The 18,229-nt window shown below is 44.1% G+C and overlaps 1 protein-coding gene across 1 annotated transcript in view; it reads right to left on the bottom strand.

Moving 5' to 3' along the window:
- Nucleotides 1–8,903: 8,903 nt before the first annotated feature.
- Nucleotides 8,904–18,229, bottom strand: part of EXOC2 (exocyst complex component 2) — a 163,010-nt gene continuing 153,684 nt past the window's right edge. The window contains exons 26-28 of the mRNA XM_084796271.1: nt 15,672–15,733; nt 12,988–13,047; nt 8,904–10,496 (exon numbers count right to left, since the gene is read on the bottom strand). Of these exons, the coding sequence (XP_084652397.1) occupies nt 10,403–10,496; nt 12,988–13,047; nt 15,672–15,733 (216 nt within the window). The 3' untranslated portion in view covers nt 8,904–10,402. The remainder of the gene's footprint in view (nt 10,497–12,987; nt 13,048–15,671; nt 15,734–18,229) is intronic.

Here is an 18,229-nt window from a genome sequence, read left to right as displayed (position 1 = left end):
ACGGGGGAGGGGCAGAGTCCATGTCAGAAGTAGCCCCTACTCCCGGTTGTAAGTTCACATCAAAACTGAGTGGGAAATACAGTTCCCATGATACATACTGGCCTCTCAGACCCTTAGCCCCACCCAAGCAACATTATCTGCCATATGGCACACTGGCTACAATGATCCTCTCCTGACACCTCATTGTCATTTGCTCTGCAGCATAGGGTTCAGACTAGGTATGCACTTGCTACGGGTTTTGAGACAGGTCCAAGGAGGATATCCATCACTGTATGACCACGTGAGATAGTTCCACTGCCTGAAAAACTGTGCTCTGTCTAATCCTCTCTCCCCTGCAGTTCTGGAAAACATCAGTTTCCTCGAGGGCTTCATAGTGTTTCCCTCCTCAAATGTCAGTGGTCAGAATCACACAGCACAGAGCTGTCTCATAATGACTTGTCAATATAAGCACTGAGGGTTGTGCCCTGCCTTCTCAAAGCTTGATGTATGTGTCTTACTGCTGAGTGTTCATGTGCTGTCTGGATGAACCATTTATTTATCCAGCTACCCACAAAAGGTCATGCAGGTTGCTTGCAAGTTTGGGAAATTTTACATACCTGCTGTCCCTAAAATGTTATGATCCCAAGGTCATTTCATTTTTCTTGCTATTTTCCAGGAGTTTTCTAGTTTTCATGTTAAACATAGATGTACAGTCCATTTTGAATGCACCTTTGTGAAGACTGAGAACTCTGTATCTATATTTACTTTTTGCAGTCGCATGTTCAGTTGTTTCAGCACCATTTGTTTGACTTTCTTACTATATACTCCTTTGCTCCATTGTCTGAGATCATGTGACAATATTTGTGTAGGTCTACCTCTGGGCTCTAGTCTGTCTTATTTATTAATTCAGTTATTTTTAGCAATGACTTAAGACTCATAGTTACACATCTAAAATATTAACAAGTCCTTACTATCAACACCGCTTAGAGATTTTATTTATTTTTATTTTATGTGTATATGAGTATTTTCCTGAATGTTTGTCTAGGTACCACATGCATGCAGTGGCCATGGAAGGCAGAAGAGGGTATCAGATACCCTTGGGACTGGAGTCACAGTCAGCTGTGAGTTGCAATGTAGGCGCTGAGAATTGAACCCTGGTCTTCTGGAAGAGCAGCCAGTGCACTTAACTGTTAAGCCATCTCTCCAGCTCCTTAGGCAGCATTTAACATGTTTGAATGATTAGTGAAGCATTTCTTGGTCTGCACAATGCCTCTGGGTGATGGATCTTGGAACTCTCTGCTATTGTGTAGTATCTCTCTTTCCTTGTATTTCCTTCCTGGGGAAATGTGGCTGTTTGCTTTTATTTCCAGAAATGCTGACTGTGTCATGTGGCCCCCAGGATGTTTCTCTTCCTTAAGTTTTCTGTATTGTTAAGGAGACTACTTTACTGGTGAGTTCTAATCCTTGTTTCTAACTAATGTTCAAAAGACTATTTCCTGCATGCTGGCCCTGTTTTGGCAATACTGTTAGTGATCAGGGATCGAGAGAGTGAATTCATAGAACAGACAGCCCATGGCCTCCTTCTGTTATGATTCTTTCACATCTCAGGACAACACCAAGCAGTGCACACAAGGACACTGTTATCATAATCAAATTTAACCTGAACTTTCAGCTACATATAGATTGGAAATACGTGCACCTCAGTGTCACCAAAGGCAAATGCCAGACCAGCCTGTGGGGATGGGGAGCTTCCATTGCTCCTACTGCACATGGGTACGTGTCCTGATTCAGTATCCACACAATTTAGGTTGGACGCTAGCAGGGTTTCAAATAAGACATACAAAATCGGAATTCCCAGTGCAAAATTCCTAGTACAGATCCAGGAGCAAGGATTACGTTAGGGTCTAAATCCACTGGTCAGTCTGAGGGCATTTAATAAACAGCCTGGTACCCAGGGTCCCCTTCTTGCCCACACACCTGGGAAAACATCTTGACATCCTGTCCCCAAGGTCAGGGCTTCACTTTTTCTGGGAAGAAGATGCAAAGAGCTTAGGAATCACCATGAACAGGCTACTGCCCATAACTAACGACCTCAGAGATTTCCTCCTCACGTGGCTCCCAGGGGCTCCCTCGCATGAGACTCTAACATCTTTCCCTTGGAATCTGAGCAGCCCTAGAGAAATGACCCAAATATGAGAAAACTGAAGACTCCCTACTGAGTGCCCATCCCAGTATGAGCGACTCGTCAGCTGACTGGTCCTGCCCACTATATAGTGCCACAATCTCCATCAGCTTTGGGGAACCCCACTCATAAATACTACTATGTATCCACAGCATTTACTTCCACTACAGACAGATGAAAACAGAAATAAAACAAAATCCTTCAACAGAGCATTATGCTCATTTCCAGGAAAAATAAATAAGCAGCTCCTAAGAGAATAGTCAGGGGACCAAAACTTAATGTTAAAACAATTCTCAGAAAGTAGGATGAACACAGAAAATAAGAAGGAAAAGATTTTTAAAATGAAAGGACTCAGCTAGGAAATCCAAAAACCAAGAATAATGGAAAACAACCAACAGAACTAACCAACCATCCAGGGCTGCTGAAGACTTATGGAAACAATTCAAGAGAATTTCCCAGAATTTGCAACATTTTACTCCCTAGTAGGAACCGAAGAGCATCAATACAGAACAGCATCACGGATTTCAGAAACCTAGGCAGAGGAGAGACGTTGCAAGCATGGCGAGGGGCAGATACCAGAGGACAGCTGTGTGGAGGCTTCTGAATACCGAGGGCAAGTGATTTTCAGTCTAGAATTCTACTTCCATCCAAGGGACCAATACAGATTTTGTTCAGATATGAAGGCCTCAAAACTTTTACTTCCAGTGTATTCCTTCTGCAGGAAGTTACTGGAGGCTGGATCCTGCCATTTGAGGGAGCAAACAGAAGCGATGCGAAGTGGCTGATCTCCCACAGAAGAGCAAAGGTGAATTCGGGCTGCTGATTGGTAGGAAGTCCTTGCTGGGAAGACTTCTCTGTATACGTGTGGACCAGCTCAGTACATGTGTGGACCTGCTGGCCAAGCTGTCAAGAACTTCCACAAGGACATTTGAATATTCAGGATGGAGGTGGATTCTGAGAAAGTGAAAACAACACAGGATACACAGAAAATACAAAAGCACATCAGAAAAGCATCAGTTTATTACAGTCAAGGCCTGAGCACCATATCCACAGGCTTAGTAATGTAGACAGTGAATATCTACCTAAGCAAAGCAAAAGTGCCAGAGGACATGAAGGCAAGTTATAAGGAGAGGAGAGAGCTAAATTCTTCCATGCAATTGTACAAAGACCATAATGACCCAAACTGAACTATTAAAAAAAGAACAACTTAAAGCTGTTAGGAAGTGATACAGATGTCATTACCAAATGATAAAGGACAGGCAAATAAATAAAATAAGTTGGTTTACTTTGGAGGAGCTAAGTGGGGAAGGAGGATAAGGATCTGACTAGTTATTTATTTAACTAAAATTACAAAAACTGGACACACCTGCCAACACGATTTCATCAATAACACTGCATGACTATTCCCCAAAGGGTTACTCAACACTAGCTGTAGTGCTGGGACCTTATGTCTCTGGCCTGGGAGTGGGGCATGCAGACAAGGCAGGGAACCCTGGCTGCAGTACAGAAGGTCTTTGAGGCAGCTCAAGTGTAGAGAACATGGCAGTACAGAAAACCACCCACTGCCACTGGGCATCTGTACCTGTCATGACTGTAGAGATCCAGTAGACATGAGCACCATGGTGGGGACAGAAGCAGGGGCAACAGGACACAATCAGATTTCTAGAAGGGGGAACTGAGGAAAGAGCCTCCAAGGCAGTGTGTGTGTGTGTGTGTGTGTGTGTGCGTGTGAGAGAGAGAGAGAGAGAGAGAGAGAGAGAGAGAGAGAGAGAGAGAGAGAGAGAGAGAGAGAGAGAGGGGGTGGACTGTGGGGGAGGGGCAGGGCATTCTCTGCTCAAGGAAACAGCAGCTGTCCTAAGATCACCTACTTGAGTTTAGGGACACGATCCACACAGTATACTCCTCTGGTTCCTCTTTGTTTTGTTAGACAAGGTCTTATGTAGTCCAAAGCGGCCTTGAAGTCACGATGTAGAAAACAGGACCTTAGGTTTCTGATGACGCTGGCCCCATCTCCTGAGTGCTGGGTAGAGGCACACGCCACAATGCTTCATACAGTTTATACAGGGCTGACATGGACGCCAGGGCTTCCTGCATGCTGGCAAAAACTGCCAACTGAGCCACATCCTGGTTCCTTTATTTATGATCCCTCTAAATTCTAGACTTAGCCATTTCTCAGGACTCATTCCTTTGACATCTGTGCTTGACTTTGCCTACAGTCTCTTTCTGCTGTAAATCATTCTTTGGGACCCTATTCTTCCTTGGCTTTCTACCTTCTTAGCCACTGGAGAGCTTCAGGGTCCTTTGGGACAGTTTAAAGTCAGGTAGTGGTCAGGCCTCTCAGCAATTCCTAGCTACCTGGAGCAGCGGTTCTCAACCTGGGGGTCACAATGCCCTTGGGGGGGCATAGAGATAGGCTGCATATCAGATATTTACATTATGATTCGTAGCGGTGGCAAAATTACAGCTATAAATAGCTACTAAGTAATTTTATCACTGGATGTCCCCAACATGATGAGGGTCACAGCATTAGGAGGTAGAGAACCACTGACCTAGAAGGTATGTAGGCCAATGGATCAGTAGTACTGCTTCAAAAAATGTGAGGACAGCAGTAATAGCTGTGACAATATTAGCAGTGATCAATCACAGCATTAGCATGGTCAAAAGACAAGGACTGGGGAGATGGCTGGCAGTAAAAGCGCCTACCGCACCAACATGAATCTGAGCTCAGATGCCCAGTCCCCATGTAAAAGCCAGTGTCCTGGCTCACATCCATAACCCCAGCACCGTGGAGTCAGACATGCAGCCTGCCTTTGCTGGCTATTGCAGCTGATCTCAGAAATAAGGCAGGCAGTGATTGGGAAAGATGACTGATGTCGACTTCCGGCCTCCACATGTGCAAACATGAGCATTCCCTCCCCACTTCCGGATTAGTCTTGACTAGAGGCAAAAAAAAAAAAAAAAAAAAAAAAAAAAAAGAAAGAAAGAAAGGATATGCTACCTTCCTATTGGCTTTACCTCTGAGGTGATAATAGGTACTCTAAAGGCTTGGGTCCTATTCACAAGCATATTTAGTGCTATGTCTTTATAACCCCACCAAGCAGAAAAAGGCTGGCTTGTGACACATATGCTAAAACTTAAAAAGGTTGGTTAATAGAAATGAAGTCCTCAAATACACTATACAACTATTTGTGAGAACAAGGTAGGGCTCAGTGTGGCTGCTTCTTACACTGAGGTACAGCATCTAATATTCAGTATTATCTTTAGATTTTTAGACCAGCTAATACATCTGTATGAAGATCATTACACTACTACGGATATTTAATGAAAGGCATATAATTTTCAGTTGACAGGTGAACACAATTTTATCCAGTATAAAAAGATATACTTAAAATCTAATTGTTTTAATATACTGAATTATTTTAGCGACTGAATCCTTATTTTTAATGAGTGTTTGACCACCCCCTCCTGGGCCCTCCCCTGCAATCCTCCTATTCCTCCCCTACTACTTTCCTCCCTGAACTTAATGTGCAGTTTTAAAACACCAGGTGCACTGATGGCTGGCTGCATGTGCACAGGTGCAAAACCATCTATTGGAGCATAGGAGGCCTTTCAAGCACCCCATCCCTGAAGGCAACTTATTCTCTTTTCACAGTAGGCATCAGCTGCCAAGAGCTGCTCAGTTGGGGCGTGGATCTTCATGAACACCTTCCATCCATGCTGCGGTTTTACCAGGTTTGACCTTGTACAGGTCTTGTGCATGCAGTCAATGTAGGCAATGGACCTGTCACGCCCAGCAAATGATGCTGCAGATGTCCACTACCCACTACCTGTGGCGCTTACAACCCTAAACCTTGGGGGAAAGGAGGATGATATAAACGCCTCATTTAGAGCGGAGCACTCTGGCCTCTCGTTCTCCACATGATGACCAGCTATAGATGTCTGTATTAATTAGCATTTACTGTAAGAAGATTTTGTTTAGTTTTGCTTTTTGAAACAGAGTCTCTTTGTGTAGCCTTGGCTGTCCTGGACTCACTTTGTAGATCAGTCTGGCCTCGAACTCACAACAATCCACCTGCCTCTGCCTCCCGAGTGCTAGGATTAAAGGCGTGAGCCACCACTGCCCGGCAAGAAGATTCTTATAAACACCACCTGAGCTGGTGTAAAAGGATGGTTTGTTACAATACTATCAATACATGCTTAACGAAAGGCGTACAATTTCTGGTTAACAGGTATGCATAATTTCACCAAGTGTAAAAATACATAATTGATATCTAATTGTTTTATAAGAATTTACCTGAGGGTAAAAGGATGGAGAAAGGCACTCTAGCAGACAGAACTAAGACACAAGCAAGCGCAGCTACTCCAATATTGGTAAAATGGACTTCAAAGCAAAACTGGTCAGAAGAGACAAGGAAAGGCACTTCAATCTCATTAAGGACAACCCACCAAGAGGATGCTGCAATAAACATATACTCACTGTGTCGGTTAGTTCGTGTAAACTTACACAAACCTAACTATAGCTTGAAAGAGGGATTCTTCACAGGGGAGCTGCCTCCATTAGACTGTCCTGTGGGCTTGCCTGGGGAGCATTTTCTTGATTAATGATTGATGTGCCAGTTAACGACACAAGGTGCCACTCCTGGGCAGGTGGTCCTGGGTGGGTAACAGGCTGAGCAAGCCAAGGGGAATAAGGCAGTGAGCACAGTTCCTGCCTGGTTCTGCTTCAGCTCCCGGCTCTAGGTTTCTGCCTTGACTTCCTACCCTGATTTTCTCCAGTAAAAGACAAAACTTTCCCTCCCTAAGTTGTTTTTTGGTCATGACGTTTATCACAGCAACAGAAAACAAACTAGGAGACCCACAAAACACAAGTACAACCAATTTCATGCTATTAGATATAAAATTACAAAATAACTCAACATAGTGATAGTGGGTGACACTGATACTTCACCCTCATACCTGGGGGAGGTCATCTGGACAAAACTAAACAGGAAAACATTGACATCAAATGGCATTATCAATCAAATGAACCTAGCAGACATCTATAGAAAATTCTACACAAACACTAAAGAGTATACATTCTTCTTAGCAGTTCATATAACTTTCTCTGAAATTGATCACATATTAAGATAAAAAGTCTCAACAAACATAGGAAAATGGAAATCATCCTGCATTCTACCTGACTTATAATGGAATAAAGCTAGACCTCAAAAGTGAAGGGGACTACAGAAAGTACACAAACCTATGGAAAATGAGCAACACACTACTAGATGATAACTGGGGCAAAAAGAAATCAAGAAGGAAATTTAAAAATTCCTAGAATTGAATGAAAATAAAAATACAATATACCAGCACTCAGGAGGCCGAGGCAGGTCTACAAGGTGGGTCCAGGACAACCAGGGCTACACAGAGAATCCTGTATTGAAAAAAACGGACAAAAAAAATTAGAGATCTCAAATACATAGTTTAATGATGAATTTGAAGGCTCTGGAAAAACAAGAACAAATAACACACATAAAATAGTATTAGGAAGAGGTATCAAAAAATAAGGGGTTACATTAATGAAATAAAAAAAGAAAATACCAACACAAAGAGTTAATGAGATAAAGACTTGGCTCTTTGAAAAGATAAATAAGATTGATAAACTCCTAGCCAAATTAACAAAATCAGAGATGAAAAGGATGATACAACAGACACTGAGGAAACTCAAGAGAATCAAAAGGACACAGTTAAAAAAATCATATTCTATTAATCTTTAAAGTTTAATTAAAAATTAATAATAATACAACTAATAGTAGAGTACTCTACAGCACACATTCTAAATATAAACATATACCACTATGTTGTACTTAAACCAGAGCTGTAATGTAATGCAGTCCACACATTTTCTTTAAGGAACTGCATGCAAGGCTGATACAGAGAGGAGGGCGAGCATGTGAGCTCTGCCTGTGCCAGTGGCGCTTGTTTTGCAATGCCCAAATCATTTCTAGAACACACCACTTTCATGGTACACTGATATAGAAAGTCTTAGGAAAACAAAATTATTTCTAGTGAGACCAATGTGTTAACTTTCATGAAGCCATGCTGAGCCACACAGGCGTGGCCTTGCTAAAGCCAGAAGTTCCCCCAAGGAAGAGCGAGCCTTGGAGCATTTCCATCCTTCCTCACGTCCTTGTTGCCACCCGTCAAAAGCCTGGTCTGCCTCTCAACTTTCTTCTACTTTGTTGTGTTGCTCTCACCTCTTCACCACCAAACTCCCCATCCATCTTCTGTAACTCAAGCTTTTGAAATCCCCTTCTTCCAAGAAGTCCCCCATGACTTGTTGGAAGTTGTCTTTCGACTCCCTCGTTTGGGTATGGGGTTTTCATGCCGCTCCCCTCTACTCTCTGAGCCATAAAAGTGTTTACATGTTCTGAGTTACTAGTTTTTCAGCCCTCTGCTTATGTGCTCTCCCTGAGCTGTGGCCCCAGTGGAAGGATGACAAAGACTGTGTTGAACTGGGAGGAAGAAGTGGGTTGTGGTGCAGTTCAGGACCAGGAAACCAGAAAGTTGTGAGTGCAAGCATGGGTCTTCAGCCACATCCCAGCCTCAAAGTCTCAGAAGTAACTCAGCTCTCTCTAGGCTCCTAGGAGGTTGCCCTAACAAGTGTCTGGAATGAAGTAATTTAGTGTCTGTGGCACATTCCTAATTCAATTTATAAGACACTTGATAAATGATGTCTAACAAGGAAGACATAAGCACAGGATAAAACAGAGAACTCACTTATTTATTTTGGATATTAAAATTAGAAATATAAACAATTACAGAGCTAATAAAAATGTTGCAATAAAGACACTTAGAGGTAACATGTCAACTAAGTAGCATTTTATAGAGAAAGAAGCCTACTGGCTTTGTGCACTGTGTTTATTAACTTAATAGCATCTTACAGAGAAGGGAGGCTACTGGCTTTGCGTACTGTATTTATTAAGTATTTGAATAACAAATCAGTCCGTACTTCTGCTTTGGAATTTAGTTTGGTTACCTTAAATATAATACCAGCACACAAGAGAGACAATGGTACACATACTTATCAGCTTTGTCAACACATTTGTAAAAGATTATATGTGTACTTCAGTTACTACAAGTACGCATTTACTAAACTCAAATAACCCATAGTGTGTACATATTGTGCTACGGAGTTACCTGAATTAAAAGTGACATGGATTTTGTCAACTGAAAGAGAGGAGCCTGCATTGTCTATAGATCACTTTGAAAAGTGAACTAGAGCTGAAGCCAGGGTAGGATGGAGTGAGGTGGAAGAGCTGCGTGCAGGTCACAGTGACCTGATTCTACTACACAGGCCAGTCAGCAGTGAGTCACCACTCAATGCCTGGTGACCCGGGCACCTCAGATCTTTACAAAACACGCTCTGTGCCAAAGCGGCATCTTTCCAGCTATGGAGCAAGACACTTCAAAGGGTGAGAAGTGGCAGAGGGGAGTGGCGTGCGAGAGGGGAAGGAGTGCTGCCTTGCCCAGGAGCCCGGCTTCATCTTTAGGTTGCATTGAAGACCACAAGGCTTCCACAGGGCTGTGGGTTAACAAGGCCTCCACACACAGGTCCTGTGAACCCTCACCACAGCGCTGCACAGCGATACACCAGCTTCAGTGTGAGTGAGAACCAGAAGCTTCAATGTTTAGCACTGGGAAAAATTAAGCCAGATTATGTAATTCAGAGTTCATTTATGGACACCTGGGTCACAAATTATCCAAACTGAAACATTTTTAAATGTAGACTGTATATTAGGAGCTTAGAACCACTTGCATGGAATGGTGGTTTTAAAGTTAGGACAAAGCTCCAAAGCTGTGACTTCAAATCTCTTCTCAAATGCCTCACTAGGTCAGAAACTGCCAACACTGAAGCCTGGTAAAGGGCTGCCGAGAACTGCATTCACACACACCACAGGCCGCTTTAGAACACTCTGGAGAAGCCCCCAAAGCTCACACCATGCAACATTTAGCTAAGAAAAAACATTTTGAAGAGTACACTATGTAGACTTGCAGGAACAATGCTAGTTGGACATTTAAAGTAGGGTTGTTTAAATAGGTTGAAATTAAATATCCACCAACATCTTTCTGCACCGCTCCCCCCCATGCTGGGGCAAAGGCAGGAGCTAGATGCAGTGCTTGGACACGGGGCATCTCTCTGGCGCACGAAGAGGACGGTCTCACACTTGCTGTATCTGGATGCTCTTCTTCCACCAGCACCTAGGTTTTCATCGTTGTTGGAGATGCAGCTTGGAAGCAGGCGAGCTGCAGATGCATACTACTCTTGAACTTGTTGAGCAGCTCTTCCAGCAACCTGAAGGGAGGACGTAATTTTATATTCTGACAGTAAAGGTCTGTGCTGCCAAGCTGTACGCCAACTTGACATAAGCTTATCATCAGAGAAGAGGGAGCTTCAATTGAGAAAATGCTTTTATAAGTAGGTAAGCTTGGAGGTTATTTTCTTACTTAATGATTGATGGAGGAGGTCCCAGCCCATGGTAGGTGGTGCCATCCCTGGGCTGGTGGTCTTAAGTTCTATAAGAAAGCAGGCCGAGCAAGGCATGTTGAGCAAGCCAGTAAGCAGCACTCCTCCATGGCCTTTGCATCAGCTCCTGACTCCAGGTTCCTGCCCTGTTTGAATTCCTACCCTGATCAATGATAAACAGTGCTGTAAAAGCCTAAGACAACCCTCCCCCCCCCCCCCCCCCCCGCCATTGCTCAAAGTCACGGTGTCTCATAAGTAATAGTAACTCTGACAAGGTGGTTGTCTTAGTTGCTTTTCTGTTGTTGTGATACAACACCATGACCAAAAGCAACTCAGAATGATGCATTTAGATTACAATACAGTCCATCCATCATCTGGGGAACCCAAAGCAGAAACTCAAGGCAGGATCTTGGAGCAGAAATCCTAGAGGGAAGGTTGTTTACTGGCTTGTCATCAGTCTCACAACAAGCCGTCTTTCTTACACAGGCCACCTGCTTAGGGATGGTACAATGCACAGTGGACCGGGTCTTCTTATGTCAATTAGCAATCAAGAAAATGTCCCTTAGACATGCTACAGGCAATGTGATGGAGGCAATTCCTCAAAAGAGGTTCCCTTTGCCCAGGCTGTCAAATTGACAACCAAGATTAGCCACCTCAATAGCTTAACAACGCAGAGCTGGTGGCCAAGGCCTGACTGCCATGCTGTGTTTAGAAGAAAGCCAAAAAAGCCACTGTATATAAATAACAAAAATGTTTCCTTTTGGTTGACAACCAAAGGAAAAGAGGCTAATCAAATAACACATTAATAAGTAGGTCTATATTTATCTTTAGTTATTCTCTTTACGCTCCTTCTCTACAATCCTTCCTAAACAGAACAGTACTTAGGTCTCCTCTCTTAAAGTTACTCAAACAATCAAGAAAAACTAAAAACTCACTCTTTGATTTCCACTTCTATCACTGCTGTCAAGTGTACATAGTAGTAACCTGCTCCAGGAGACAGGACTTTTTTTTTATCCTACTCATTAAATTGTTAATTTCATTTTATTTATCATTATTAGTGTGTGTGTGTGTGTGTGTGTGTGTGTGTGTGTGTGTGTATGTGTGTTGGGGGTGCTGGCCTGCATGCCAAGGCACACATGTGGAGGTCTCAGTTTGTAGCCCAGGCAGCTCTAGGAATTTAAATAAATACCTATATTTATTATTATTTTATGTGAAAAATAATGTGTGCATGCTATGCGGAAGGGGTGGGCACATGAACAGGCATGCAGGTCGGAGGACAAGCTGTGGAGCTGGTTCTCCTCCATCGTTACATGAGGAACAGAGCTCAGGCCTTCAGACTTCCCCAGTAGGGATTTTACCCACTGAACTGTCCTGGCCTAGACCTTCCAATCTGCCAGCTCCTGAGTGCTGGCACTATGTGCACAACAGACCCCAAACACAGCAGTGTATCACTTTAAACAGTCTATTACTGGCTTTTCTTGATGCTCAAATGACTTTTGAAACATAGTGATGGCTATTTTTATTTTTTATTTTAAAGCAGTGAAAAGGGCTTGGAATGAATTCAAGACAAAAACAAAGCAAGGTTTCTGTGTTGGGGAGCATTGTTCTGCGGCTTGCCTGACCGTGTGGAGACATTCACAAGGTTCTGCACTTGGGGTCACATAAGTAGGAAAGCTAGTCTGCTCCCTTCGTCCTAGGCCCAGTAACGCTTGGTCCAGGCACCTTCTCTGACCATTGTTCCACTAGGCTTGGCCACAGTGCCCAGCAGGTAGACTAACTGGGAGGGGCGAGAAGCCACAGAGCTACAGGGTCTCCACTGCCTATGCTGCAGCTAGATGGGCATTTACAAAAGATGACTGGCCTAGACTTCCCCTCAGGCCACAATTTCCTGTTATATGAAGAGTAAAGTTTAAATGCAGGTCGAGCTCATTAATGTGGCAGTGACACTTGTCTAAATCTCCATGTTTTATAGAAGCCAAAGTGTGTCTAAACCAGTGGAGGAGAAATGGCTGAGGTCCGCGCTCTCTCCTCAATACAGAAGCCAAAGCTGCAGCTGATCAACGAAGCCACATGCTTTTCTTACATCCGTACTTGTCATGTAAAACTGTAATAGAGATAATTTTTAAAGTCAAGCCTAAAAGACAAAATTCATCCTGTCCCTTGAGGATAAGTGGGACACAGGTAAGCCAGCACACCACATTACAGGGAACCCACGCTCTCCTTGCACCTGGGCCCCTCTCAGTCCTTCCAGCGGGTCTCTGGCTCCCACAGCTCACATTCAGCTCGGCCAGTGGGCTGAGGACAGCACGTGGGGACTTACTTTTTGTCTGCGCCACTTGCCAGCTGAGGCAGGGCTTCCAGGGCCTGTTTGAAGCTAGACCTGCAACACAAAAGCACACCAGCTCAGACGGTCCACAGTCTGAGTGCAGCCATAGGGGGTCACTGTCAACACCTGGAAGCACATCTTAAATATAAAGAAACCGACAGAGGCCAGTGAAGGGAGTGGAGATGTGCTAGAAAAGTAAAAGTGAGAAATGACAGAAAAAGAAAAAGTAAAAGTAAGGCTACGGTGAGCAGACAGGCAGGGCCAGAGAGATGCAGCCAGGAAGTGGAACCTGACCCCAAGGGATGCTGCTCAGCAGAGGTGAGGCTGGTGTGACTGTGCAGATGGGGGGGGCATAGAGCGAGGGGAAGGAGGAAGGGGAGGAAAGGGAACTTTCTTTTTAAAACAAAACTATAGGTAAAGCAACTGTGAAGATGGGAAGAGAGCAGGTAGAGATGGGGTGGTATGCGGAACAGAACTCGGATGGTCACGCACTGACAGGGCCAGGGCCTGCTTTACAGCCCTGCCTTCTCAGAGGACATGGGGACAGTATCTAGTTCTTATTAGAATTAACATGGGCAGGAAAGGAAAGTATTTACATATAATTTTGAACAATATAATATCCTTACATGCGAAGGTAAAATGAAGGAATTGAAAAACTACCTGTTTAGTTTTTTGGAAGTAGATAGTACCAGAAGAGTTACTGAGTGGAGTAAGGACCACAATGGACAGCTAATTTGATGATAACTATTGCCCCTAAGAACAGCTGAGCTTTTCATGTCTTCTATTGTTCTAGTGGAGCTGAGGAAATAAATGTAATCACCACCAAGCAAGGAGGTCTTCCCTCTAGAAGTAAACTTAGCCTCTTCAACTGACCAAGATATGAATGCTTCTTAAATTAAGGACATATAAGGTGAATGAAAGTCCCCACAGAGTTACAAAAGTGCCTCTGGGACTCCTCCATTCTCCCTTGCTGAGGCAGGGTGTGGGTGGGGACAGTGTCTGTTAGCAGACTCAGCTGTCTTTCCATGCTCAGTGGGCTCTCCTCTTTCCTCGGGGAGAGGGATGTCACTTCCTATTATGCTAACATCTCACTCCCCACAGCCTGGTTAACTGCAACTAACATGGTGCTCAATTGTTCTTTGTTGCCAGAACAAATAACGGTGATGAAGATGAAGGCATTCTATTCTCTGTAGGACACCAACAGCCTAGGTGAGCTGACATGTCCTCGACCTCACAAGCCTGTCTAGGAGTTCACAGCTTGAGCATCTCCAATGTGAAATTCAATGTACTACAAGATTTGAAATGCTTTGGGCAATAAAATGGAAAGTTCCATATCAAGCACTCATTTTTTCATGTTCATTTTCTTTCATGTGCATGGGTATGCTGACTGCATGTATGTCTGTGTATACATGCATGACTGATGGGCATGAAGGGTGGGTAGGAGAGGGTGTTGGGTCCCCTGGTACTGAGTTGCAGATGGTTGTGAGCCACCAGGTAAGTACTGGGACTCAAACCCAGGTCCTGTAGCAGGTCTTCCAGATCTCTTAACTACTGAGCCATCCTTCCGGGCCTTCAAGCATTAAATGATAAATGATCAAATTATCATTTGTTTGTGTATGGGTGCAATGAAACATAAATGAATTCCTTGTTTAGATCTGAGTTCCAACTTCAAGATAAGTTTTCATCCAACACAAAGACACCCACACCCACACACTCACACACACCACACAAAATCAAAAATTGAACATACTTTTGCTATTATCTTGCTTTTATAAACAAGGAACCTAGTTCACAAAAGGTTACGTTTAAAGGGTCAGGTAGGCACTCCTACTAAGCAATATGGACTGGGTACTTCCTATTGTCTGTCTCATTTTCAACAACAACAGCAACAACAACAACAACAAAAAGTGTGGTTGGGAAGTGTGTTTTTAAACAATGAACATAGGAACCATCTAGAAACGGCTTGTGGTACACCATGGCAAGCAGGAAGAAGCTAATTTTATCTGTTAAGAAAATAAAGAAAGTTTTCAGTGGTACTGGTGACAGTAAGGGTGATGGCACAGCCATGTCACCAAAATCTGGAAATGAAATGAGAGGTCCTTGCAGGGACCTCGTGCTCACTGCACAGCTCAGACTTCCTGGGCAAAGCTGTGTCTGTGGTGAACAGTTCTGTGCACACGGGTTGTAGCTCTCTCATTTCACCTACTGATGTCTCAATAGTAGGAAATCCTGACTTTCATTCAAAACAGCAAAGTTACCATCAAATTTCCACTACAAACTTCGCAAAGAAACCACAAGGCTTCCTCTTACACTGATATTTACAACACTCAAACTGTCCTTCAAATTTGATGAGATTTAACTTTTTTGGTCTGTTTTTAATAAAAGGAATATGTCATACTTGGTCATATTACTTATGAGACTAAGATTTATAAATAAGGAATGAAAAAAATAAAATTACATCAAATTTATAATGTGCTCTAAAGAAGTGGCCTTGAGAATCATCATCTTACTTACTGAAGGCTTGTGCTTTTTAGTAAAAAAATTCTGATGAAACATCAACTTTATTGAAACACAAATTTATGAGTATTTACTTTGTAAGTATCTAACAGAGGACACAACACGTGAGCAAAGCGATTTTGATCACAGGAAGAACTGAACAGAAACACTTGGCACCTTACCTGCTTTCCGGGGTCAGGTAAATGGCTACAGTGTCCCTGAGGGCACAAATTTCAAGTCTGGCCTAAAGAGGAGAAAAATGCAAGAGTGACAAATGTCAGTTACCAAATGACAACAAGTACTTTGGACACAGTCTGAAGCCTGCTTACTGTAGTGAGGCTAGTCAGAACAACACCACAATGACAGTTTGCTGTGAAAAGATCCAAAGAACAGAACTAACATAAAGTGTCTCCTTTAACCCTGCTGTCAAACAGGGCTGTGGGAGGGACAGACATATCGCCATGAAAATCACCACTGACTGGTATTTGCCTTTTCGCCTGGCTGTGAGAGGGAAGGAACTAACACATCAGCCCAGGTGGCTAGGCTGGAGTCCTGGTACCTGCAACGTTTGAGATACACTGTCTCCTCTCCAATACAGCCAGGCTCTAAGAAGTCAATGCAATCTCTGTTAAATTCATGGATGAACTTTGAGAAAATGAAAATTGACAAGTTAATCCTAAAACTAAAATGGAAATGTAAAGGCCCCAGAAAAGTTAAAATGATGCTGGGAAACAACCACACATTTGGAAGCCTCACGTTTTCTAATTTCCAGCACCCTCACAGCAGGCCACACTAAATCACAGCGGCGTGGCACCAGATGAGGACAGGCAAGGAGCTCAGAAGTGCAGATGAGAGCCCCAATGTGGTGGAGGACGCACCCATCTGGCAAACAGAAACAGCACAACTGGACCCACATACGGAGAAAGTGAAGCTCAAACTCCCTTAATGGAAAATAAATGTAAAAACAAAAACTATCCTAGCTTGATGCCTCGTTTGGAGGCCAAAGCTGTTTTATGCCTAGGACACGTAAAAATCAATCAAATCAAATTCAGGCAACATAGTGTGGGAGAAGGAAGTTAAACAGGGACCTGTGGACTACTATGTCACCCAAAGACCTGCCCTCTAGACCTTTGGCACAGGTGAGCCACAGAGACCCACTAGCTGGAGGATGTCACCCAGGCCCCACCAGCCATGTGGTCAGCTTGCGGTGGCAGCCACCACAATGTATATGTGGTGCACAGATGGGAGCGTATGTACAGAATATGTGGCGGACAGATGTGAGAGAAAGAGAAGTGGAGCAGCTGGACCATTATGAGAAGAGATGGAACTGGAGACTCAGGAGTAGAGAGGAGTGGCCAGCCCTGCTATCTGGAACCATGGTGAGGGCTCAGCTGAGGGCCATGTCTGGGTCTGTGGCTATGTAGCTGCAGGGATTGGTGTTGAAGTCCATGGTTCATATTATCACCAGGGCACATGGTATTGGTGGCCAGGGGCTGTACAGGACTTGCCCCTGCTGTCATCATTCTGGAGAGCTTGCTTGCCCCACCGCTCACGAGAGACAGCACTCTGGAGAGTAGGCCCTGTGCCTTGCCCAGACAGTACAGTGAAGTTGGCTCTGGTTGAGGGGCGTGGTTGAGCTGGCCACACCATTCATCTGCTGGGAGGTGTCATGGGTGTGAGGGTGATGTCCTCCCCCCAACCCCTGTGGCAATCAGGACAGCTGGCCCCAGGGTCATGAGAGGTAAGCTGTCCCTGTCCCTCACTGGCTGCAGCACTCAGGAGAGTGGGCCCTGCATCTCACCTGGGCAGTACAGTAGTGTTGACCCTGATGGTGAGGGTGCAGGTGAGCCAGCCCTGAGGGCAAGAGCACAGGAGAGCTGGCCTGAATTTGCCATCTTCCTGTCTTAGCCTCTTGAGGAGCTGGGATTCCGGGCATGGACCACCATGTCCAGCAGCAGATGCATTTTCACTTCAAGTTTCCTAGTCTCAGGACAGTTGGTCAGAGTGGATGGAATCTGACCAAGCACACATGCTCAAGAGGAATCTGGGCCGTACACACAGGGCTATGATGCTGCTCTCTGGGGTACTTGCTTGTGTCTGGGTTGGCCCAAAAATCTAGCCACAAAGATGAGAAGGCTTGAATTAAAGTGAGATGACCTTCAGGCTAAAGGCAGGGAAGTGGGAAATTTACTGAAGTGTATTTCTTCTAACTCAATTCCAGCTTGCTCGTTGGAATCATCAATTGAGATGTTTATTTAATAAAGATGTTAAGTTTGCAAGTATTGGATGCAACAGGCAGGCCTGAAAGAGCTTCCTATGAGCTGAAGAACTGTTATTGTTTTAGTGTGGGTGTGTACACATGCATGTGTGAGCCTCCAGGGTCCCATACAAGCCAAGCACAGCCTATACCACTAAGCTACCCAACCCCTTCTGTAAATGCACAACAAATGTCTCAATACTCAGAAAGCTCACAGGTAGGCCATTGTCCCCTCCACATGTGTACCTGCATCATAACAGTTACCTCACCAAGGTAACTTGCCTGAATGCTTTGGAAACACATGAGGACTCTGTGTATCTGCATTCAAATCGTTTTATAAAACTTCTTGAAGTGCTTGTCTGTTTTTAATGCCTAAAATAGAACCTCTGGGAATTGCAGACAATACACAGTGTGAGTGAGTGAGTGAGTGAGTGAGTGTGTGTGTGTGTGTGTGTGTGTGTGTGTGTGTGTGTGTGTGTGTGT

The sequence above is a fragment of the Acomys minous genome (assembly GCF_964271855.1).
Source record: "Acomys minous genome assembly, chromosome: 9".
Taxonomy (NCBI): domain Eukaryota; kingdom Metazoa; phylum Chordata; class Mammalia; order Rodentia; family Muridae; genus Acomys; species Acomys minous.
The sequence above is the reverse complement of the archived record's forward strand: the minus strand, read 5'-3'. Positions and strand labels throughout refer to the sequence as shown.